We start from the raw sequence: 24,297 nt of genomic DNA, 5'->3' as shown, positions 1-24,297 counted from the left end.
TGTTCTCACACATTAACATGAACCTCTCATGCACCTGATTGGATGAATGCACCACTTGCTAGACTGCCATAAGTCTTTGTTTATAAAAAAATATGGCTGCAACTGATAATTTGCATTATTGATTAATCTGCCAGTTATTTTTGCGATTAATCGGTTTATTGTTTGGTCTGTAAAACGTATAAAAAACAATGAAAAATGTATATTGTGGCTTCTCAGTCTCCCAAGGAGACATCTTCCGTTGTCTTGTGTTGTCCGAAATTCAAAGATAGTCATTTTACTATAATGTAAGGTAAAGAAAATCAGCAAAGTCTCACACTTACAACCTGTGATTTAGATTTAATCATAAGCAACTTTGGTTTATCTGTTAGTTCAGTGTTATAGCCACTGATGGTACAGTTGTAGACAAATTGCTCCACATATGTTTAACAGAGAGTAAATAAATTTGCCGACGAGTTTTCTCTTGTAACTCTGTGTATAAGCATGTTGTTTTCAGCTATGGTTAGAGCAGGGTTCATATATTTGGTGTCACTGAGGCGGCCCTTGGCTACAGAGGCCAGTGGAAGCTGCGAGGGAGCATGGTGTTGATAATAAGGTGTACAGCCACTCCGAGGAGTTGTGATATCTGCTATCAGCCCTCAGGCAGGGAAACCAGACACCTTTTTACAGGCCTAATCCCTCATCCCATCCCTCCTCTTTCTCTCACGCTGCTGTTTGTGTGCACTGTCCTGGAGCTCTACTGTATGTGTGTGTGTGTCTGAGAGAGAGAGAGACGAGTGTGTACGTGTCAAATCCATACACGCAGTCAGATATGTGACCTCATATTCACACTTAGCCTGTGTCAGAGTACAGATGACCCACCATGGGTGACAGATGTGTGAAAAAGGGTTTAATTAGACACAGATTGACGCTTACAGTTTTCTTGAGGTTATAACGAGTGTATTTCAAGCGCACTGTGAAAAAAGATCTGCTTTGGACGATCAGAGATAATGACACTGAAGTGGCTTACTTTTTAAAATTAAAGTTAAAATGTATTTTAAAACAAAATAAATGTCTTTTCTTGAATTATAGAGTTATATGATCTAAATCGGCACCCATGCTTTTTATAGACAGAGTTGGCGGATGGAGCTTTTTGCATCTTCTTAAGGACCTAATGAACATATAAGTGATTTCTCCATCAAAAATAAATGATGGTTCTGGTACTGTTGTTTATTGTCAGAACTAGCCTTAGCCCTGTTTGTATGTTAGTATGATCTGTTTCAGGCCACATTCATATGCACACTGGTGCATGAACACACTGCCTGCTAGTTGACCCCAGAGGTCAACCCCTAACCCTTGACCTTGAGCATATGAATGATGGCGTCTGGCGTCTGTGTGTTGTGTTTCAGTCCCCTGGGAATCCCTAGCTCTACAAAGGATAGGTGTGTGTGTGTGTGTGTGTGTGTGTGTGTGTGTGTGTGTCCATGTATGTTTGTCTATCTGCAATCTAGACAAAACATGAAAGTGCTCAGCCAAAGGTGTCACATATTATCATTTCCACAGCATCAGAGATCAAGTTTGAATTATGCTGCCAAAAGGTTTTTGTATGTGAGCTCATTTTGGAGAAACGAATATTTCTGAAGTTGCATATTTCACCAGATTCCAGTGAGCCCTTTACTGTTTTAGCTCTTACTCTACAGTGAAATGTCAAGTTTTTGATCTATCACATGCATTTCCTTTGATCGCTCGCATATTTTGAAATCTAATGGATTATATTTCGCAAATATTACACACCCACTGTGTTCGTTAGAAGTCGATTCTTGAGCAACACAGGAAAGCTCAGTCACTGTACACCAGCTTGGATAAGAGCATCAGCTACAGTAAATGCTTTTATTTAAATTACATTTGTAGTGCAGGCAGTTAGGTTCAACTGTGATCAATCTCAATTTAAAGAACAATTATTTTAATCCACTTAAAACATTTCTTACATTCATATACTACATAAACTTCATGAACTGATGTAGCAGTCACAGGACGAGCTTCTGTGCCTCTTTCTCAACTTTGCCTCTAAAAATGGAAACATGGCCTGCAGTTTCTATGCTGAAGTTGTCGCTGATGTTACAGTGTCTCCATTCCTGTGAGGGCAGACATTATTTCCTGCACAGTGCCTCTCAGTTCCCATGAAAAGGAGTGGTTCCTGTTGTGTTTTTGTATAGCGTTTGGTATTCAATATAGTGTCTATGGACAGATGAGTTGAGGGATTTATGCTCCTCCATCAGGATGGTGTGGTACTAACACACAGCGGCTCTGTATCATTCTCCGATTTTCCCAGCACCTCCTTTTAAAAATGTCAGAACTATGATAAGCCTTGGCTGCTCTCTGTTTTTCCCTGTGTCTGCTGCTGGCAGTGCATGTTGATGGTGAAATAAGCATGAAGGAGGTTGTACAAAGGCTCATTAATCTCCCTTTTAATTATGCAGGGAAAATTTTAATTTCGCAATATTTCAAAGCTATTCTCAGTCCTCCTGCTCACCACAGTTATCGCTCTCCATCGGTATGAAATGCAGTACTTCTATGGCTCAGTTCCTACTAAGGATGCATATTTTAAGCAGTTTATTAACTTAATTGTTGACCACATCAATGGTCAAACAAAGTATTGGTAGTAAAACCATCTGCCCTGCAGAATATGGCCTCGTAAAGTTGATATTGTTAGATAACCATATCTGATCTGACCATATTGTTGCAACCCTGCTGTACATGTGTTACCACAGCATGCCAAAGTTTGAGAAAAGTTAACTTTGCTCCTGTTGATTTATTAGATTTATCAGACATACGCTGGAGCAACAGAGCAAGTGTTTGTGCACTTTTGCATTAGTGTATGTGTCTTTTCAGTCTGGCACAGTGCTGAGGACATGTCAGGGTGTGTATTTTTGGTCTCTTCTGAGCCTTCGGGTGTTCATGTGTGTTTTTTCCTCGGCACCGTTTGGACTGTCAGTCACAGCTGTCAAACACATCCCCGTATGAGCGTCAGGCTGCGTTCACACTCCCTCAATCAACCCCCCTCCCCCGTTGCATTCGCCTGTGTTGACGTGTGTTACATGTGTTTGTGTGTTAGCATGTGGAGGTGGGTGGTCGATGCTCTATTCATAGCAACTGCCACCCCTCTCTGTCACCAATACCTCATATGTCATACTAGGTGTCAAAGAATGATGAGAGAACCCACCCTGTTTTCCCGCCACGCTGCATCCGGAGGTTAATTTTATTCATTCTCCAGCATATCATTGCACTGCAGATGCACTCGCAAAATATACTTATTTTTGAATAGACATCTGAGAAGCAACATTTAATGCCCATAAGTATTTATTCCTGGAGCATGGATGTATAAAATAATAAAGTTTGGATTTCTGCCATAGAGGTGGGTGTGTGTGAGATTAAACTAGAGGCACAGTTGTGAGGAGTAATGTTTTTGTACCAGGTGGTTTTAGAAACTTGACGAACCTTTAAACATGTGCCAACATACAAAGCGAAGGTGGAGTTGGTGTTTAAACTAAAACCGAACATGTTTTTTTGTCATCATCAAACATAGATCTATTGGAAACTAGCTGCTGCCTGATAGCCTGAGTATCCATTTTTGTTTTTGTTCCTATTTTGGAAAGTTGTTGAATTGTTTTGCTAAAATGCCTGTTATAATTCCCTCTGTCCAAAGGTTACATATCCAAATTGCTTGTTGTTGTCCAACCAAGTGTCCAAAATCCAAAGATAATTAGTTTTAGATCATATATAACAAAGGGAAAAACATTTGAGCAACTAGAACCTGAAATCTTTGATTGGAAAATACTTGATTATCAGAAATCACCAGTATCAAAAACAGGGTTCCTGTGCAGATCATTCCAGCACAATAGGAAAAAAAGTGTTTTGAAAAAAGGTTATAAGGCTGCATGCACGTGTGAATTGTTCACGTACCCATGAATTGTTGTTGTCATATTGCTGGCTGTTGCTAACATGTGAAAATGCTTGCCAAAATCTCAAGATCAAATAAAGACATGAGGCCTAAATATGGTGCTGAAAAGGAGAATGTTTATTAATGCTGGCAAACTGAAAATGAAAAGCGTCTTCACCCAGTTCCACACACTCTTCTGGACCACTGGATATCTGTGCCTTGCCATCATCCAGCTCTGGCCCAGATTTGATTAATCTTTTTTTTTTTATTCTAAAAGATGCTTGTCAGACTTGAGCATTTGCGGTTGCATGTGTAGTCTGTGAAACAGGCCTGAGGGCAGGTTGGGTGTGGAGTTTTGCTGTGTGTGCGTTTGAGTCGTATCTGCTGTTGGTTAGAGGTGTTGGGTTTAATAAGCTACCACAAAAATATGCTCCGTCACCCTGTGGCTGCTCTTGTGCTCAGCCTCTGAGAAATTAAAGTGTCAGTGTAGTGTCAGTCTGCACATTTTTGTGTGTGTGTGTGTGTGTGTGTGTGTGTGTGTGTGTACTCTAAAGCAGCCAATATAATAGGAATTGTATTTTTTAAGGGTTTAGTAGGTAAAATTATAAAGATAAACTAATATTGAAAACATCTTTCATATGTTAAATATATCTTGGGAATGCTGGTAATAATGACGATCATTCTTTTGGACTGGTTACATCTCCTGAATGATAAGAATCAATATATTTCAATATTAACATATTAATGCCTCATACTTCCAGTAACATTACAAGCATTTCATTTCTCCCTCAGAATATTGTTGTTGGCAGGATGGAGGAGCTTTTATCAATTTTCCCATGACTCTCAGGTTTCAGTTTTGTTCCAAACAGCATCCAGAACAGTTCGGCTGATGAGGGTAAACCACTGCTGTGAAAGTGTGAGCTGACAGCTTGGGTTTGCAAAATGGAAATATCAGCCACTACTCCTTTACACTGTGAAACACTGTCTCAGATTAATATGTGCATTCCGGTAAACAAAGAGGTGACATGACAGGAATGACTGTTTTACTTTCACGTTGTTCACGTCCCTCTGAATTTTCTGCGTCTTAAAACTTTGAGCCAGTAGTTAACACGCTCGGCGGTTCTGTTGGGACCCTCATTCTGTCAGTCACAAGCCAGCTGAGCTAACAGACGGCGCAAAGAAAGGCGCTTGTGCCAGCCACAGTCTTTAAAATTAAATGGAGAAAAATCGCTGACTTCAGACGGTTGCTGTTTAAAATCTTGTCTTTACTGGGAATGTCGAGTTATACTGAGCCTGTCTTTAAAATATGATGGTAATTAAAACAGTTAACTGCTGTTTACACACTATTGTGGTTGCTTTAAGATAATTAATTGTAGCTTTACATAAATTGACATCTATAAGGGATGATATATACAGAATAAATCATCCTCCATTAACCCTTGAACAGGAGCAGAACTCTTCAGACATTCACGATGAGATGATGAGATCAGATGATAATTATCATTTTAAAATCATAGTAAAATTGAAAATAAAAACACAATGGCAGACATGCTTACTGTTTATTTTTTACTTAAGGCTGCAACTGACAATATTTTGTCATTATCGATTAATCTGCTGATTAATTTTCTTGATTAATCATTAAATTTTTTGTCTATGAAATGTCAGAAAATAGCGACAAAACCCTATGAAATGTAAAAGCATCACATTGTCACATTTGAAGATCTGGAAGCAGCAAATGTTTGTTTGTTTGTTTGTTTGTTTTTGCTTGAAAAAGGACCTTCTGCAGATTATTGTTTTGTTGATTGACTACTTGATTAATTGACTGATCATTGCAGCTGATCCTGCAGTGATCCTGAATTAGTCTGTCTGTCTTGCGGTGGCGTTATGCCACAGCCTCAGCTTTCCTTATCTTGGCTCAGTTTGCTTTGATATTCACCAAATAGCACGTTAACAAGAGTCTCTATTAGAAAATCTCGAGGCCTAAGTGCCAGTCTTTTGCAATGATGGACACATGCATTACACAACAGCCACTCTCAGCGCACCTCTGTAAGCCAACGGTGACGTCACTCTCACTTCCCAGTGAAAGCACCGAGTCAGGACATCCTCTTCCACCACTCACATGTAAATGGAACAACAGTTTGTCCCATCTTCTACCAGCTCACTGGCCTTGGCACACTTTTAATGGCTACACACCATTAGTAACTGTGCCAGGGTAAGCTAACAGTCAGTTGGCTTAGCAGTTTAATGGGCCTATCAGGTTCCTAATAGGAGATTGCCAAAGTAAAAAAAAGAAAAAGAAAAAAGCCCCATTACAGGGTTCATAAACAGACCTGAAAGGGATGAGAAAAGTATGGGAAATTAGTTTTCTAGTTTACAAGTTGTGAATGCAGAGCGGCTGAGGTTTGTGAAGAGGGAGGTGGTTTTGTCTCTGTTTATATTGTCAATCTCTAGAGAACATGAAGAGCACTGCTGCTGAAATTGCACAATAATGAAATTTAGATGTGCTGTAACAACTGGAATGCTTTATCCTGTTGGGTTGATGTGACTGCTATTTGGACGCAGTTGTGTTGGTACAGAAATATTTACCAGTAATGCAGTAATTTTTTTTATTGTTTTATTGTTTTTGGGTTTTTAAAAAAGGCAGAGAAAGTGAAGAATTCATACAGCCAGCAGTTCATTGTGGTGCATCTGAATGTAAAAAAAGATGAGGGTGAGGGAGAAGAGATGATGTTACAGAGTGTGTGCAAGTTGTGCTTCATACAAAAAGACCAGCATAGCCCCATAGAAAGCGCAGCTGAACTTTAAAATGCTTAATACACATAATCGTGTATGGAAAAATAATGCTTCCCCATATTCTCCTTTTGTGGGTTTGGTGACAGAATTTCAGTCAGTTCAACAGTTTTGCATCATGTAAAAAAAAAAAGAATAAAAAGTGCAGTTGTATGCAATGCTAAATGAAAAAGTTTCCAGCTGTGTCATATTATGCTTGTCACAGATATTATGATGAAACATTGCTGTCATGATTGTCACTGTCAAACTAGCAAACTCTTAAAATTTGGTGCTTAGGCTTTTGTTTCCTCGGGTGATTTTTCTTTTTTTCTTTGTTACAAAACTGCATTTAAATAAATATATTTAAAAAAAAAACATTAGCTCTATATCCCTTTGTCAGTCTATCTGTGTCACTCCACCCATTGAAAATGATAAGAGAGACCTGTTGTGAGCTTAATGCACTTGTGACCCCTGTTGCCATCTGTCTTATTATAGGGATATTGTCACTTGTTTTCTCGCTGCTGTCAGGCCACAGTGTCTCTCACCCTCATTGTGTCCAGCGGAATAAGTGATAGTAAGCAGGAGATGAGGAGGAGGAGGAGAAGGAAGGAAGGAGGGAAGGGAGAGTAGTCATAGCGGATGGAGAGCAAATCAGATGAAACTCCTCTTTACACAGAGCTTCCTTTTCCTCCGCCGACCCCCTGGCCTGCATTCACAGACTGTCTGTGTTTGCATTAGGTGCAAAGAAACATCAGTTTTAGTGGCTGCAGTTGCCTGTGTTCGGTGCTGCAGTACACGTCAGAGGTGCAAAGGAAAAAGATGAGACACATTTTGTTTTCAGGCATGAATTTAAGCACGACCCATGTAGCACTTTTGCAGAGATTGAGCTCTCGTTGCTTCACAAGAAAAATGATTAAAAGGATGAAACAAAGTTAGGCAAAATAATAGAACAAAAATCATAAAGTCATTTAAAAAGCATTGCAAAATGATGTTGAAATACAAAAACAAGTACTCTGGGCTTAGGTTACCTTTTGTTTTTAAGTCATTTTGATATTGAATGCAACTTATGACGATTGAAGTAAATCTGAATATAAAACAAAGTCAAAAAAAAAAATCAGAAATTGAACTGTGATGAACTATTTCATGAAAAGTTGCATTTCACTGTCAAGTCCCTGAAAAACTGCAGATGCAACAGTCAGCTTTCTTTTGCCTTTGCAACTCTACCTTTTGCGGTTTCCTGTGTTTGGTCGTCTTCTCTTTTTGGTGTTTTGTATCTACGCTGAGTGTGTTTTTAAAGTGAGCTCATGGAGGTGAGAGGAAACGTGGACCGTGGTTTTTCACAGAACTTGCAAACCCACCTCCTTAACACCTCTGACCGCCTCCACCATTCTCTGTATGCAGCACGACTTCACATGAATTTGGATGTATGCATGTTTTAAATACACACACAAACGCATGTATTCTTAGAAAAAGCGTCTATCATGCGTGGGAATGAATTTTGCTTTGATTTTATTTTTATTTTTTATGATGGATGTTTCAGAATGTTTAAAAAATAGCAAGTAAATGCTGCTATGACTGATTCATGCTCCTTGTGTGCAGACATGGCTCCTTGTTCTCTGACTCCCCCTATTTCACTTGCCTTTTCTCTCTGTGTATCCACCACTAAATCATCGCACTTCATCTCTGCGTAGATCGCATTCTCCCTCTTCTCCACAACACGCCATCTATTCCTTCTTGCCCCGCCTCGCCTCGCCTTTAATCTCACACTACACTTTTCCCTGCAGTATCCCTTCCTCCATTGCTCCCTGTTTGCAGTGGAGGGGGTGAGGTTTAGAAGGGGAGGAGGAGGGGAGGGAGAAAGAGGGAGAGCCGTCTGGAATCCATTAGCCATTTGAGGCATCAGTGTTTCACTGTGGGAACCTTATTGATTGCCCTCCTTTATAATTATTCCACCTCCACTCCCTCCTTCTGGGTCTTGCACCAATCATGTTTTCAGTTTCACTCGCTTTCTCCTGCCCTTTATTCCCCCTTTGCCTCTTTCTTTTGCTTTTTTGTTTGTTATTTTCATCCCTCAACTTGTGTTTGCGTGCTCCTTTTTTTAATTTCACACTGTGCCTTCCAAAACCTCCAATCAACCGAGTCACACACTGAGTGTTTATTGATGTATTGACATGCAAAGCTACCATATCCTACACAAGGAGAAAATCTGACTTATTCACACTGTATCCTTCTTGCAGACACACACACACACACACACACAACCCCTCTATACAATCACCTCTGCATGCTACCTCCTCTTTATCCCAGCCGTGTGTTATGAGCCGTTTGTTACTGTGGTGGTATAATAGACACTGTGACGAACATACAGTACACAAGATTCATGATTCAATGACTAACGTGGTTTTAGGGTCGGCGTTGAGTATGTTTGTGTCACATGAGTTTGAAAAGCGTTAACTCTGCACAGTCCGTACACTCAGTAAAGAGCTTTAAAGGAAATTTCCAGTATTGTTTTAACCTCACTACAAACCTATGTGCACTGAAGTAACATTGGAGTGATGCTCAGGGAATGTGTCGTCTATGAGCGAGTATTGTCACATAACTGTCACATAATCTCACGATTTGATTTAGAGCTGCAGCAAATACTTTATTAGCAGATTAATCGATAATAAATAATTGTTATTTGAAGCTTTAATGAAATCAAAACGATAAAAAACTGGCACAACTTCCTGGCTCTTCAGGGCACTAGGTGTCAAACATGGATGTTTTACAAGCCATTCGCTCATGTTTTGAATCAACATAACTGGCTTTGATACTTAAATAGCAAAAGAGCATGTGGGAGTATGACACCTTTTTTCTATTTGAGACTAATAAGACTTTAATTGTGTGGTTCATACTGAGCCGAGGGTCATTTACTGAATGGCTCATGACAAACATAAGGTGTGTACTCTTAACACCTGCACTGATGACAGAGAACCTGTAGAAAGGAATAGGCAAAAAGTTGCTATTACATTCACAACTCTCACTAACATTTCACCCTTCTTTTCTCCACTCTTCCGCTTGTATCAGTGGCACATCAACACTGTTTTTTTGTTTTTTTATTTGCACTTTAATGAAACATATAAATTTAAATTTCAGCGCTTTGGTCTTGCTTTACTGTCCCTTTTTATTGCCCTCTAACAGCTTTTACAGGTATTCTTATATTACCTTTTGTGGATATTTTGTGTGTTAGTGCGCTTGTGTGTTCAAGGAAGGCAGATCAGACCATATTTCTTGTAACATATTGTACATGTCAGTTTTTTTACAGACAAAAAAAAAAAGTTGACCAGAAAACAGTCATCCTCAGCTGTGACATGTTGCAAGTTTACAGCCTTTCTCTCTACATCTCTAGGCTGTGGTTTCCTTGTTACATACAACATATGACTAAGAGCTCTCCGCTATGAGTCAACCGCAGTTTACTGATTCATCAGGCTTCCAGCAGGCTGAATTTTTCTGTAAGTTGTCTGTCCACTCTTAGGACAGAATCTTTATGGCAAGTGACAGTATATGGTGCTGTCATGATAATGGAAATTCATCATTAATTGACTGTAATGTCATGAAGATATGAAGCAGAAAGATCCAGAGTTGAGGGGAGAAGACGTCGCAGAAATGTATTAATTCTTGAAAAGTGAAATGAGCCATTATGCACGTGTCTTCCTCCCTTGCTGTATTAATTAAGCATATTAATTGCCCTTGATATTGCAAGATGTGCCACTTTTTTTTTGGTAGTCTCACTTTTAGACAAAATGAATCATTTTCAAACATTTTCATTTTGTATATTTTGCCACACTTCACCGTGACTTTGCATACAAATCCCAGTTAATTAGTTTACTTGTTGTGTAAGAGTCACACCACCCACTGGTCATTTATAAAGACCGGTGACGTGATGAAATTAGTCATATCTTTTAGAACACGGATGCATTTACCGTGTTATATCCCAGCGATCTGGTTTTCAGAAAGGCTGCATGTTGCCTCAGATCGAGTGAAGTTTACCCTCCACTATTACGCACCATTGAACTGGAAGCTGCGTCAGGAAATTATCAAGTCAGATGCACTTGTTCCATTTTTGCAATTCAGATCAGGCACACATGAAGCCTGAAAGCTGTTGCTGTAGTGTCTGCCTGCTACACTCTTAATCACCTTCCACCTGAATGGATCTACTATCATATAGTCAAACAGTGAGGTCACAACCACGTCTACAGTTTATTAGACGTTTAAAGCTGTAAGTTGCAAAAACCTCAATAACCAAGATAAGTGTGTGTAGCTTTCCTCTGAGGCCTCTGTGATCTCAAGGTGTCCAGGCTGCATAGTTGGGGTTCATGTGGTTTGTCGTGTATGAGTTGTCGACTCGTCTGTTGCACTCGACTTCCTGAAATATAATATTAATAGTGTCATATTTTAGTGAAATCTGAAACAAGAGCAGCTGCTCTTCTTTTTTTTTCTGTTAATGCACAACCTGTTTTGACATGCCGTTGATGGGAATTAATCTGAATAAAGTTCAGTGTCTGTACTCTTGCTTTAACCTGCCTGCGGCCATGAAAACAAGAAAATACACATCCTGTCACTTGCCTCTGCACAGAGTCACTACACACTGTCAGGGCCACAGTGTTTGTGTGTGTGTGTGTGTGTACACGTACGTGTTTGTGTTTGTATACGTGCACCATTGTGTAATGCAGTGTTTACTCTGCGTGTGTTTGTGGTCGATAACCAGCCCACTCATGTTTTCTTCTCACTTTGTGTCTTTGCAGGAAGTTCGGGGAGCGCCCTCAGCCACAGCGCCTAACAAGGTGAGTGTGCGTGCACACACGTCCACACAACATAATCTTCCCTTAAGACCTTGTTGGTTGTCACAGTGGTATTTGTATGTCTACCTGTGTGTAGTGTAGACACATTCTGGTGAATACAGTAACAGCACATCTCCCCTAGTAAATAAATGAGCTCCCTTTTTCAAAACCCTTTAAAAGCAGTTGACTATAATGGGTCAAAAAAACGACAAACTCCTCCTTTTATACTTTATAGTATTTAGATGATATTAATACCTCAATTGAACATATTCATGTTGACATCAAAATATTTTTCAATACAATTTCCACCTCCACCTTCATAATCCGACAGGGATTATGAATTTTCTAGCTGTACACAAGGTGTCTTGAAAGGTTATAATCAGAAAAAGGTGTATTACCTTTCATATTTGGTCAATGGGCACATGGCCTTTGGAAAAAAAAAACAAAAAAAAAACATATGCGCAAATCAGAAAGAAATGCAAAGGCATCAACTTCACTCTTGGCCGACCTGTCAGCGTTGAGGAGATCATTTGCGGTGGTGATTTCCAGAAGAGGGTTGATGCAGATTAAGTTAGACATGCATCTGCAAAAACCACAGAATAAAATAGAGCACCGCATGGCTGCATGTTGCAGCAGCAACGCCGACGACAATGCATGTGTAGTTTTAGTCCTTTGCAAGATCGTCCGTACTTTTAGAGTCGAACAGCTGGTATCTGTTGACCCCTGCCACATTACATCATATTTGTTATGCTGTTGATTGTTTATTCGTTAGGTCTCTGTGTAGTTGTTCACTCCAGAATCCTCTGAGACGTTGCTTTAATACGTTTGTGTGGAAATAAACCTCCATGTATTGCAATTGTTTGTAGAGAAACATGCCAGAAAGGCAATAATTCACCCTTCCAGAGGACTCGCAGTCTAAACTTGCACTCCGTGTGCACCGTGCTGAGCCTTGCATTCAGCAGAATTTGGTCGAGCAGCGCTGCAAGTTTTTGATTACTCTGTTCCTCTCAAGTTTGTTCCAAGTCATTTGGAGGAACATTTGGGTGAACAGAGAATGTTGATGGATGTTGTGGCTTGCTTCTGGAGGCTTGTGTGTGAGTGTGTGTGTTTTTTATGGGGTAAATGGGTGTGTGTGTGTGTGTGTGCGTGTATATGCACTTGTTTGCTTGTTGGTGTTTCTCTTTGTTACTGGGAGCGGGCATGGGTTTGCCCGTGTGTGTGTATGTGCTCGTCTTCTGCGTGTGGCGCTCAGCGGGGAAAATGAGGGGTTGCATATTGCCTGGAACAGCCGAGCTTGGTTTTGGAAAAAGGGGCCCCAGCACCTTTTGATGTGTCCCCCTCTTCATTCATGTGCTGCCAGTGCGCTGGCTTGCACTGGCCCCTCCATTTGTCTGATGGTTTCGATGGCCAGAAATATGACGGACACAAAACACTCTTTACCCAAGAGCTGAAAGGCACAACTCCTTAACTGTGTGTGTCTTTGTACCCATGTGTATCGTGGTGTTTTGTTCTTTGTGTTTTTCTCCATAGATCTGCCTCAGTGTCCTCATGTCTGCATGTTCACTCACACCCACCCACTTGTCCCCCTTCCTGCAGCAACAACAGCCCCACGGTTTTCTGTCATGCAGCAGCACAGACGACTAAAATGGTGCGCCGTCCTGCAGGGGCTTTTTAGGGCAGCTAAAGCTCCGGGTCCTGCAGGGCCGCCCTGTCAGGAAGGCTACTCGACTGGAAATACAATACGTGACACACATACACTGGAAACGAGCGCACGCAGACACGCACTCGCGTACACACACACACACACACACACATCTCAGATTCAGACAGATACACATGCACAAATCTACACACAAACCGACACAACACATGAGCATACAGGCTGGATAAGCTGCCTCTTCTGTTCGGGGAGCCGCCCCTTCAAGGGCTTATTCTCCCAAACAACGGAGGAAGGGCCAGCTCTGCAGAATCCATCGCCTCAGATGGAAACGCTCTATAGAAACTGTTTTTTGGTTATCTGCTTCTTTCTCAAAAACTGTAAAATTCAGACAGAGATAAAACCCCAATGACAATTGATTTGGCCCAGGCCATTGTTTGGTCTGAAATCACATGCTTGCATTAAAATTTTCTTGTTCTTGAATTATTTTCTTTTGCATGTTTTCCCTCTTATCTTATTAATATGAAGCGTGCGATTGGTTCAAAAGTGCACCTTCGGTCTCAAATCAACTTAATCTGCCATTCAGCTTTCATTGTATAGACTTTCTAAACGTTTGTTTTTTTTACCTCATTGGTTGTTGATGCTGCAGGCTATTAGACAACCCACACCTTTGCCACTGTGACAGAATGTGCTAGATTTTGTTCTTGTACTCTTTTCAAATAGTAAGATATCAGAGCTGAGATCTTGTAAACGTTGCTGCAAGATTGCAAGATCCTGTTGTTCTGGACAACTTCCTAACAGTATTTTAGAGGCTCACAGGGGATTTCTGGAGGTCAGACGTCAAACATTGAACCGGCACTTTTCTGTTGGTCACTTCATAAATGGAGAAAACCTTTTTGAAGGAGGCTGAGCAGCCTGAAGTGGCTGATGGTAAATGTCTTAACCCAAGCCACGGACCCAAGACACAACGGATGTGTGTAATCTACCTTTTGTGATGCACAAAGGCGCACACTAATTGCAGTCTGATCATCTTAATTGAGCTATTTCACAGTACACGTGTGTATTAGCATGCCTCGCCACTCTGTGTGTGTGAGAGTGTGTGTGTGTGTGTGTGTCTGTGTGTTCACAGGGGGTCTTGTGACGGCTCCACTCTGCTGTAGACGCTGTGGCAGATGTACAGGACAGATGCCTGTCTGCTCCGCTGCATCTGTAGCCTGGCTTAACCTAGCCCCTCCTCTCTCTCTCTCTCTCTCTCTCACACAGACACACACACACACACACACACACTCAGCCGACCCCCGTCGTGCCTGCAGTCGAATATGTCTCTTTTTGTAAATCTGTCTGGCACATTTTTGTCTCACTTGTCAAGTATTTCATTTTGGTTTTCTCTGTTATTCTTTGTTATCTCTCTTCTTTCTCTCTATCTGTACCTCTGTCATCCTTTCTTCTTCTCCTTCTCCTTCTCCTCTTCATTGCGTGATGCTCATTAGCAAAATTTCTCAATCGAAATAAAGCACTACAGAGATGAACCTGCCACTTACATGAAGTTCTCATATCATTTGCTTCTTGTCTATCTTTGTCTGACTCAGTTCCTTTTCTCTTTTATTACCTGCATGTTGCATATATGGCCTGAATAAGCATCTTGTTAGTAAACAGCCACCATCTACAACACAAATCTGCTTGGATTGCAGTAGCTGCTAAACCGCTAGTTTTTTTTTTTTTTTCCTGCTCTGATGCATGGCTGTGATGTCATCGCTCGTCTCTGGTTGCATGCTACTTTTTATATTACATGTGGATGTGGCTTTGTGTGTGTGTGTGCGTGCGCGTGCGTGCGTGCGTGCGTGTGTGTCTTGTTCCGTTAAGATTGAAATGGCCATAACCCTCACTTCCTGCCTCTGATGAAATCAAATGAAATAAGTATTGATTTTCCAGCTTGTATTATTTTGTTAATCACCCTCTAGATATATCCATAATTTGAGTGTTTCAACTTTATCCTATCCTTTTTATTTATATGCATATTTTGATTCTCTTTTATGAGCTTGTTTATATGCATTTGTACGTGTCTGAATTTCTTTCAGCTTGTGTGTCTGCACGCATAGGAAGTTCAGCTGTGCACTGGTCACTGTCTCTCTCACTTCTCCTTCCCGTCTTCAGCGCTCAGGAAGAGATGTAATCTCTATCTGAGAGTGTGCGTGTTCCTGTGTTTCAGTTTGTGTAAGAGATGAGTGATTAGTCAGACGCCCCTGTTATACCCGTCTCTGATCCCTGCTATTATTATGGGTGTCATTGGGTGTGTCATTGCCATTAAGTCATGTTTGGGTAATTGTTTTCCCCCTGTTTTGCATATGTTTTTAATCTCTTGAAATCTTGATTTCTCCCTGATTCTCCCCATCGCTCTTAGATCTGTTGGGAAAAAAAATAAAATCCCCACTGTATGACATGTCGCACCTAAATACTGTGTCTACTTCATCAAATATTTACTTTTATTTTTACACTTATTAAATATTCAAACCCCAATAGCCATGATTTTTAGGGCCGCATCAGATGGAAAGATTTTACATGTCTTGTGCATCATGTTATACACATTTCCCCAAAATGCAGCCGGACATATTTGGTATCTTTGTAAACCTTGGGTTCCCCACTAGAATTTAAAATACAATCCTGTGGGTTTGAACAATGCTTGGCTGCACAACACACATTTGTAAAGAAGGACCCACCACTGGGGTTATGTTATTCATTGGATCACAGGCCATTTGATTATTGCCACATGTTGGGGGCATCTTGGTTATCTTCTCAGAGGTTCTTTTAGTGAACTGTGGTGACTATCAGAACCCCTGTGAGTGATGCACGTCTGTCGTGAGAGGGAATGGTCTTTCCCCGACTCAGCGGCAGTGGGACGGTTTTGCTGAGCTCTGTGACAGTGTTAACCACAAGCTGTCGCACATAACCTTGTGACACGATAGATTCTGGTGTCATAAAGGAACTGTGAGGAAATGTATTTGAATATTTACTTGTGGTTTTTCATCTGAATGTAAAACAACATCGTTCATGAAGCCAGTGGCGTGTGGCTGATTCATCTTTCAACTTCTTTGGGGGGAATTGGCGAATGTGAACAACGTTTGCAAGATGGTGTTGAAATGGGAATGTTAGCAAAAGTGTTTTTTTCACAGCAGCAGCAGTTTAGTTACTTGGTGGTAAATGGGATATATATATATATATATATATAAAATCCTGATTTTGGAAATATACCATTGATATGAATTACAACAGCAATTATTCTCATTATTGGTTAACCCTCCACTCACTGTCTTCATTTCATTTCGTGCTTGTTTTGCTCGATCAGCTGTCTGAAACCCAAAGATGTTCAGCTTACTGTCACATAAGTCAAAGAAAAGCATCGAATTCTCATAACTGGGAATCTGGGGCTATGTAACATTTTTCACATTGGTTAAGATGTACACCAAACAACCATAATATCCCCAGTTTGGTTGATGCCAGGGGCCTTAATTGATCATCATACCTCTGTTTCTACATGTTTCCTGTCTGTATCCCAACTGTTGCTTTCTCATATGACGGAGATGTGGGAAAGATGATCACAGTAGTTGCTGATTAACTTTTTTTTTGTCAATGCTAATATGAATATACGGATACTGATCATGAATAAGAAAGCTTGCGTGTGTGTGTGTGTGTGCGTGCGTGCTGGATGTTACTTTATCTGTGATATCACCTGTAAGACCAGCAGGTCACAGGCACCGTCAGAGATGCCCTGCTGGCCTGCCATCAGCAGGTTTGCACTGTGTGTTCTCAATTTAATCAATGAGAGCAATCAGCTCAGGAGTTTCCCTTGGCTTAGTGTGTGTGTGTGTGTGTGTGTGTGTGTGTGTGTGTGTGTGTGTTGTTCACTTAAGCCCCAGAGAAAGGTTATGTCAATTACTGTAAACAAAAGAAAAACAAGTGAATTAAGCATCCATCAAATATATCAGAAATGTTTTCATCAAACCGCTGCTTTTAAACGAATTTGGCTGAAGTTGCTTTCACCCCTTTCCCTGGCTTGATATAATTTTCTCCATGTGGTGGTTAGATGGTATCAGATTGCATCGGATCAGTTAAATGGCCTCAAATGTTTGGAATTCGAGGATCGTACCTCCATCATGTTCAGTTACAGCTGCTGCCCGTCAGTAATGTAGCAAACACTGAATAAACAACAGAGCATAATTTGCTGTTGCTCTGAGACCTTAATATTCAGAAAAATAATCGTCTCATCACACAGTGAAGTGAGAAATAAAACATTTCCCAGTCCATTATGAAATGGATGAACCGCAAACCCTCTCAGCTACCCCCCCCTCCTCTGTGTGCTCTCCCCCCCCCCCTCTCCCACAGACACACACACTGTGAGGGGCCCCTTGCTTTTCATAACAAAGGCCCTGTCTAACCCGAGCATGCGGACCAGTATTGCGTGGCAGAGTGGAAAGCTGTGTGTGTGTGTGTGTGTGTGTGTGAGAGTGTGTGTGGGAAGCCCTCTGAGCACCCTGGCGTGTCAGGTGTCACCGACATCTGTGCGTGTGCGCAGACTCGGTCGGACTGTGTTAATGTCCGCGCATGTGATGTCTCTTAATTGTGCATCTAAAGCCTGATCTTTGACCCCCGTGCTTCTCAGCTCAGCGTTATCTTCACCGCTCTCCCAAAATATTAAAATACATTTTGGCTTGTTTGTGTAAAGGAGGTGGGGAGTTGTAGGGGAGGCGGGAGGGTTTGGCGGAGTTGACAGAAGTAATTGGAGCGCGGACCTTGCAACATTTTGACACGAGATGAGGAATCTTTGCTGGTGAGCTCAGCTCAGTTGTTTTTGTTTTTTCAGCTCTGGTGTTTTCTTTTCTCTTTTTCTTTCTTTACCTCCCTCTCCCAACCCCTTCTCCTTCTCTGCCTCTCTGTCTCTCCCCTTCTCCCTCGTGTTCCTTTCCCTTGCTTCTCACTGTCCCTATGAGCCGGTCATTAACGGTTCAGCCCACCCCCACCTCAAATGGACCCAGCTGGGGGAGAACATAGCTTTTTGGCTAGCAGGACATGCAAGCTCTGAGGCTTTCCAGAGGTCATTGCAACTGACTGTACTGTGTGTGTGTGTGTGTGTGTGTTTCTAAATGTTCTCATTCCATACTGAACACTTTTCTTTATTTTTTATCCATCTACACTGAAGTGTTGCCTTTTAAAAACCGTCAGGACGATCCGACCCCAGAGGTTTCAACACACACCCAGTGTCACTTCACCTCATCTGCTGGATAACAAAGTGACCTGTTAATGAACCTCTGTCTCTCTCTCTCTTTCTGTCTCCCCTTTTACCATCTCGCAGAGAAGCGATGAGGAATTACCTGAAGGAGCGAGGCGACCAAACTGTCATGATCCTGCACGCGAAAGTTGCACAGAAATCCTATGGCAATGAGAAAAGGTGAGTTGAATATAAACAGCAGCTCCATTTATCAAGGTTTCTCCAGACTCTGCTAATCCTTGGAGGTTCATAGATGGGAAATCGCACAGTTTTACAAGTATCTGAACTCTCTGGATCACTGTCCCATCTGAGATGAACACTGCACAGACTGATTTCTTATTGGTCTTAAAGGAATAGCTCATCATTTTGGGAAATAAAATATTTGCTGTCTTGCTGAGAGTTTGAGAAGGAGATTGATACCACTCATTTCTGTGGGGTAAATAGACTGCAGCTGGTTAGCTTAGCTTAGCATAACTGATTTTTTTGTGCAAATTAAACAAATTTGATACATTTTCAAAGTCTAAAAACAAATTGTTGTTATGTGCCTGACTTGTTCTTGGCCCGGAGCAGGCTGGTAGTTTCCACCTGTTTTACAGTCATAACGCTAAGCTAAACTAACCAGATGCACATACTTTGACATGGAGGGTGTGTGATGTACTACTGTGTGTATTAAGTGCAGCTCTGTCGCTGTGCATATCTTTTGATTGTGCTCTGCCGCAGGGACTGCAGATGAAAATTAGCTTTTCCCATTTAACTCTCAAAATGTTCCTATTATTCTATTCCTTTAAGGTAAAATAAAATGAGGCTTTTTATAATCTAATTTTGACCATTGTCGTGTCTCACTCCGATTAGGATTCTTTGTTGTTTTAACCAAAGTAGAAGTTCAACATCACACGTAATAAAATGTTGATACGATACGACGTTTAATAAGTTTGCCCTCGTCTTCCTTCACCTTTGAGAAGTTGACTCATTCATTGCAAGGATTTATGGTCAGGTTAGTGAGTCAATGAAAAACACACATTCCAGTGTAGGTATCTTGACCCTTCTGACCTCCCATATCATAAGAGGTAAGAGGAGGAAACGAGCGGCGACCCTCGTGTATGAGGCCAGGTTCAGGTGAAGGCCGCAGGGAGCGGGGAAATAGGAGCGATGGCAATACGGGAGATAAATGGCTCCAGGGGCAAAGTCCTGGTGAAACCATGGAGAATTTAGTTGTACAGGTTGAAGGACGAGAGGATACAGGTCTCTGAACTGAACCTGTTGTCTTGCTTTGCTGCAATTTCCATGCGATGGCTATAACAGGTTCTACAGTTCAAAGATGAGTAAAGGGTTATCACTGGCTGTCGCAACCTCTTCTCTTTTCCTCCATCTCTCTCTTCTGCTCTCTTGAACCCTGTCACTCGTCTTTTCTTCCTCAAACCCCTTCCTGTAACTCTGCTCTCACCTTTCTACCTCTCACCAAACTTTTTATAGCCCCCCCCCCCCCACACACACACACACACACACACACACACACACCCCCCCACCTCTTGCTCATTTTGCAACTCTCTTCTGCTCTGTGTTTTCTTGGCCGAGCCGCAGCGCTGCTTGCGATCTCATCAGGGCCCGTCTCTTGGTAAATCAGCTGTTGCAAGCCAACTCACAGACACCTCAGAGACTTGGAGCAGAACGGGAGAAGAAAGACGGAGGGGAGAGAGGCTGAGACTGATACGAATTCCGCAGATAATTTTTTAGCTGTCTTGTGCAGTTAAAGTGACAGCGGTGAGAGGGAGCCCATTCAAACACTCAAGTCACATACGCGTACTTATACAGGATCAGCTCTCAGTGTCGCCGGTTTGTGAGTTGCTCAATGACATGCCAATGCAGGGCTTAAATTTAGGTAAGTATCTGTAGCCAACAGACCATCCAGCCGCACCACAGACAAGTGTCAGAATGAGACTGCTGAGCAAGTCCCAAAGGGATTTCTGCGAGCGTGTTAGTGTTTCAACATCCTTTGGCCTGTAAAACCCCCGCAGAGTTCGCGTGTGTGTGTGCCTGTGTGTGTGTGCGCCTGTGTGTGTGTGCCTGTGTGTGTGTGCCTGTGCCTGTGCCTGTGTCTGTCTCGCACCTTTGATTACTTCAGTCTTATAATAACAGCAGAGCCCAAGAAAGTGGGCGCATGAAGAATGCAAATGTGCCATCTCCCTCCCTTTTTTTTTTTTTCTTTTCTTTTTTTTTTTTTTGTAGCTGCCTTGTTCTGTCTGTGCTGTTTATAGGAGGTGAAAGTAGACAAACACCCACAGAGACAGACACTAGTGTTGCGAAATGGGTCGCTTTCCAGTTCCACACTGACGCACATCGATTTATTTGAAGTGCACTGGTTCACTGATGAGTTGATTTTCACTTTTAACAAGACTGAAGTTGTCATTTCTCTTTCTGGAGTTCTTGTCTTGACATTAGAGACAGAAGCATTTCAAGGGAGAGGGAGAGTCATTGTTAAATGGAAATAAAAAAGTTGCCTTTCCTTTTGAAGTGCTAGTTTATATTTCTCAGCGTATCATTTCCACGCTGGACTGATCACGGTGACATCTGTTAAATTAGGCACGACAGCTTGAGGAAAGAGGGTTTAGTTGAATTGTAATGAACAGTAAGTGGATAAAAGTGTCTGGCTCTTGTTGAAGCTTGGAACAGCTCTGCCCTCTTCTGGTGTAAATGACGAGATGCAAGTTGTTCAGTCTGTGCTATTTAAAGAGGTGTTAAGCCTGTTTTTTGTATTCGTCAAATACAGTGGTTTTGTCCTCTCTCCTCCATTACTGACCAAGAATTTGATTTTCTAGTTAGATAACAAATAATGTATTTTATCCCAAAACCTTCTGAGCATGTTTGCCTGTCATGCAGATGTTTTTCTTTTTCTTTTTCAACCAGGCAAGTGGATTAAAAACATACTTATATTTACAGTAATGGCTGAAAGGTTATATACAGGAGCAAATGAGGTCACAAACATTTGGTATCTCATGTGGCACCTACTTAGCTACTCAGGTGGCTCTACTCAAAATACATAAAACTGCTCGCCTCATTATTACTGAAGGTAAAGAGTGTGGCTTTCAGGGATTTGAATATCTGACCCTGTGTCCAGGTTCTTCTGCCCTCCCCCCTGCGTTTACCTGATGGGCAGCGGATGGAAGAAAAAGAAGGAACAGATGGAGCGAGACGGCTGCTCCGAGCAGGAGTCGCAGCCTTGTGCCTTCATCGGCATCGGCAACAGCGACCAAGAAATGCAACAGCTTAACTTAGAGGGAAAGGTACAACACACACACACACACACACACACACACACACACACTCACTTTCACTCCTTTTATTTACCTTCCTTCACACAGAAACTTACTAGCTACACACCCTGCCTCCAGGCACTTTACGCTAATAATACAGGAAGTCTCTCATATGCCTGCAGTGTGTTTCAAAGTTAATAATTCCAGCTATTTTCTGTCAATGGTGACAAACATGTAACATGTTTAAAAAGCTGCTATTTTTTGACTCTCATCATATATCTCTGTTTTGCTTTTTCTCTGTCATGTCCTCCCAGAATTATTGCACAGCCAAAACCTTGTACATATCCGACTCCGACAAGAGAAAGCACTTCATGTTGTCCGTCAAGATGTTCTACGGCAACAGCGCTGATATCGGTGTCTTCCTCAGCAAGAGGATCAAAGTCATCTCCAAGCCCTCCAAAAAGAAACAGTCCCTCAAAAACGCTGACTGTGAGTTTGTTTTCCCACACATTTTTATCACCTTGTTTTAGACTCATACTGCAAGTCCTGGAGAGCGGAGTCTCTTTCAGAGAGAGCCCCGGCCAAAATGGCGACATAGTTTTGAAACACATCCCAACGCAGACACCTTATCCTAAAGGAAAACCAACATGGAAAGAGCAAAGGATTAAAAGAGGGGAAAAAATGTGAACAGAAAACTGTTAAGAATGGATATAAACGGTATAAAAGCACAAAAGTTTTATAAAAATCTAATCGGATCTTATATTTATAATCTTAATTTGAATTTCAGTCAGAAAGTTTTTGGATATTGCTGATGTATTCACTTATTTCACTTATTTTTTTTAATCTTATATTCTTGTATTAGAGTCTGTCTTTTTTCTAGTTTTGTTAGTATTTTAAATGGACACCAACTCTTTTTCTTTGAAAGGTGCTGGATAAACAGATTAGTAGTAGTATTATTTCCAGCCACTAGAGGGCAGTGTAGCTGCATTTGAGTGTCTGTTAGTTCACATGTAGTACACATGTACTGCGCCCGTCACCTCTAATTTCTCACCTGTTATCACAGTGCTAACACAGCTGACCTGCAAGCAGCATGTCAGCCATGTTTGGGTCATTATGTAAATCTGTCAGTGTCTCGTTCATGTTTGTCCACAGTGTGCATTGCATCAGGGACCAAAGTGGCACTGTTCAACCGGCTGCGGTCCCAAACGGTCAGCACGCGCTATTTACACGTGGAGGGCGGCAACTTTCACGCCAGTTCCCAGCAGTGGGGCGCCTTCTACATCCACCTGTGTAAGTTTTATCCATAAGCACAAACACTAAACAAAAAAGAAAAGAAAATGATTGAATGTATTTAGAGAGGCTTCAAATCATTAAAGAGGTTCAACATGAGTAAAGTGTTGACAATCTGATGACAGCTTGTCAACTTCACGTCTCTCTCTGTCTCTGTTTAATGTAAATATAAATCCCGGCTGTACGTAGTAATTACACAGCTGATTCATCACAGACAAAGAGAGTGATTGATTGACTGAATGTGGGTTTGAGTGTATGGGAAACAGTTGTTGGGCGGCTCGCTGCAGCACTGACTTCTTCTCTCCTGCATCGTGTGTCTCCAGTGGATGACGAGGAGTCAGAAGGAGAAGAGTTCACTGTGAGAGACGGTTACATCCACTACGGCCAGACGGTCAAGCTGGTTTGCTCTGTCACCGGCATGGCCCTGCCCAGACTGGTAAACCAAACGCGCCGTTTGGCATTACACAGATCTACAAGAAATAGAAAGATTACTAAAGGAATAAGATAAAGCTAAAAAAAACATTGTAAATAAGGAGTATTTAAAGGAATAGTTTGACAGTTAGAAAATATAGTATGTGCAGTCCCTGGAAAACCTGCAACTTGTCATTCCTACACGTTTGTTTCTTTAAGGATGAAACAAACAGGATATAACTTGTATAATTTGTGATTGCAGAGGTGCTGGACCTCTGTCTCCTGTCTTTATGTAAAGTGTGTAAGCGTATTTCTGAAAATGTTGAGCTATTCCTTTAACAAAAGGTAACATAAAGACCTTTTTGTTTATCCAGAGAAAGTTCCTCATTTCCATTTATCATTTTAGTCCATTTGCTGTTTCCATTTATTTTAGTCATTAGTTGTTAGAGATTTGATAAAGCAACTATTCAGTTTTCATCTTTCCTTTCTGTCTTGTCTTCATTCCCTCCTTTCCTTCCAACTAATGTGACTTTCTTTTTTCTCTTCCTTCGATTTCTTCCTTGTCTTGTACACTTGTCCTTAACTTCCCCCTGTCCTTCCTCTTGCCTGTTTTTTTTCATACTCCCCTACACACTCTTTCCGTTCCTCCATCTACCTTCGCTAATAGCTGATTTATTGCTCTTTCCCTTTCAGATCATCCGCAAGGTGGACAAGCAGACGGCGTTGCTGGACGCAGACGACCCCGTCTCTCAGCTCCACAAGTGTGCCTTCTACCTGAAGGACACAGAACGCATGTACCTGTGCCTTTCCCAAGAAAGGATCATCCAGTTTCAAGTCAGTGTCTCACCCACACACACTCTACACACTCTCACATCTGCCATCTCTTTTGCTCAATTCGGGGTCGAGGTCATTACTTCCTC

General features: G+C 41.5%; 1 protein-coding gene across 1 annotated transcript in view; it reads left to right on the top strand.

Annotated features, from left to right (window-relative positions):
* Positions 1–24,297, top strand: part of rbpj (recombination signal binding protein for immunoglobulin kappa J region) — a 42,192-nt gene that overhangs the window by 13,104 nt on the left and 4,791 nt on the right. Inside the window, exons 2-8 of the mRNA XM_022764178.1 lie at positions 11,470–11,508; positions 18,510–18,605; positions 21,541–21,706; positions 21,991–22,165; positions 22,829–22,966; positions 23,290–23,402; positions 24,071–24,211. Of these exons, the coding sequence (XP_022619899.1) occupies positions 11,470–11,508; positions 18,510–18,605; positions 21,541–21,706; positions 21,991–22,165; positions 22,829–22,966; positions 23,290–23,402; positions 24,071–24,211 (868 nt within the window). The remainder of the gene's footprint in view (positions 1–11,469; positions 11,509–18,509; positions 18,606–21,540; positions 21,707–21,990; positions 22,166–22,828; positions 22,967–23,289; positions 23,403–24,070; positions 24,212–24,297) is intronic.

Source organism: Seriola dumerili, unplaced genomic scaffold (assembly GCF_002260705.1).
Source record: "Seriola dumerili isolate Sdu_G_001 unplaced genomic scaffold, Sdu_1.0 BDQW01000531.1, whole genome shotgun sequence".
NCBI lineage: Eukaryota > Metazoa > Chordata > Actinopteri > Carangiformes > Carangidae > Seriola > Seriola dumerili.
The sequence above is the reverse complement of the archived record's forward strand: the minus strand, read 5'-3'. Positions and strand labels throughout refer to the sequence as shown.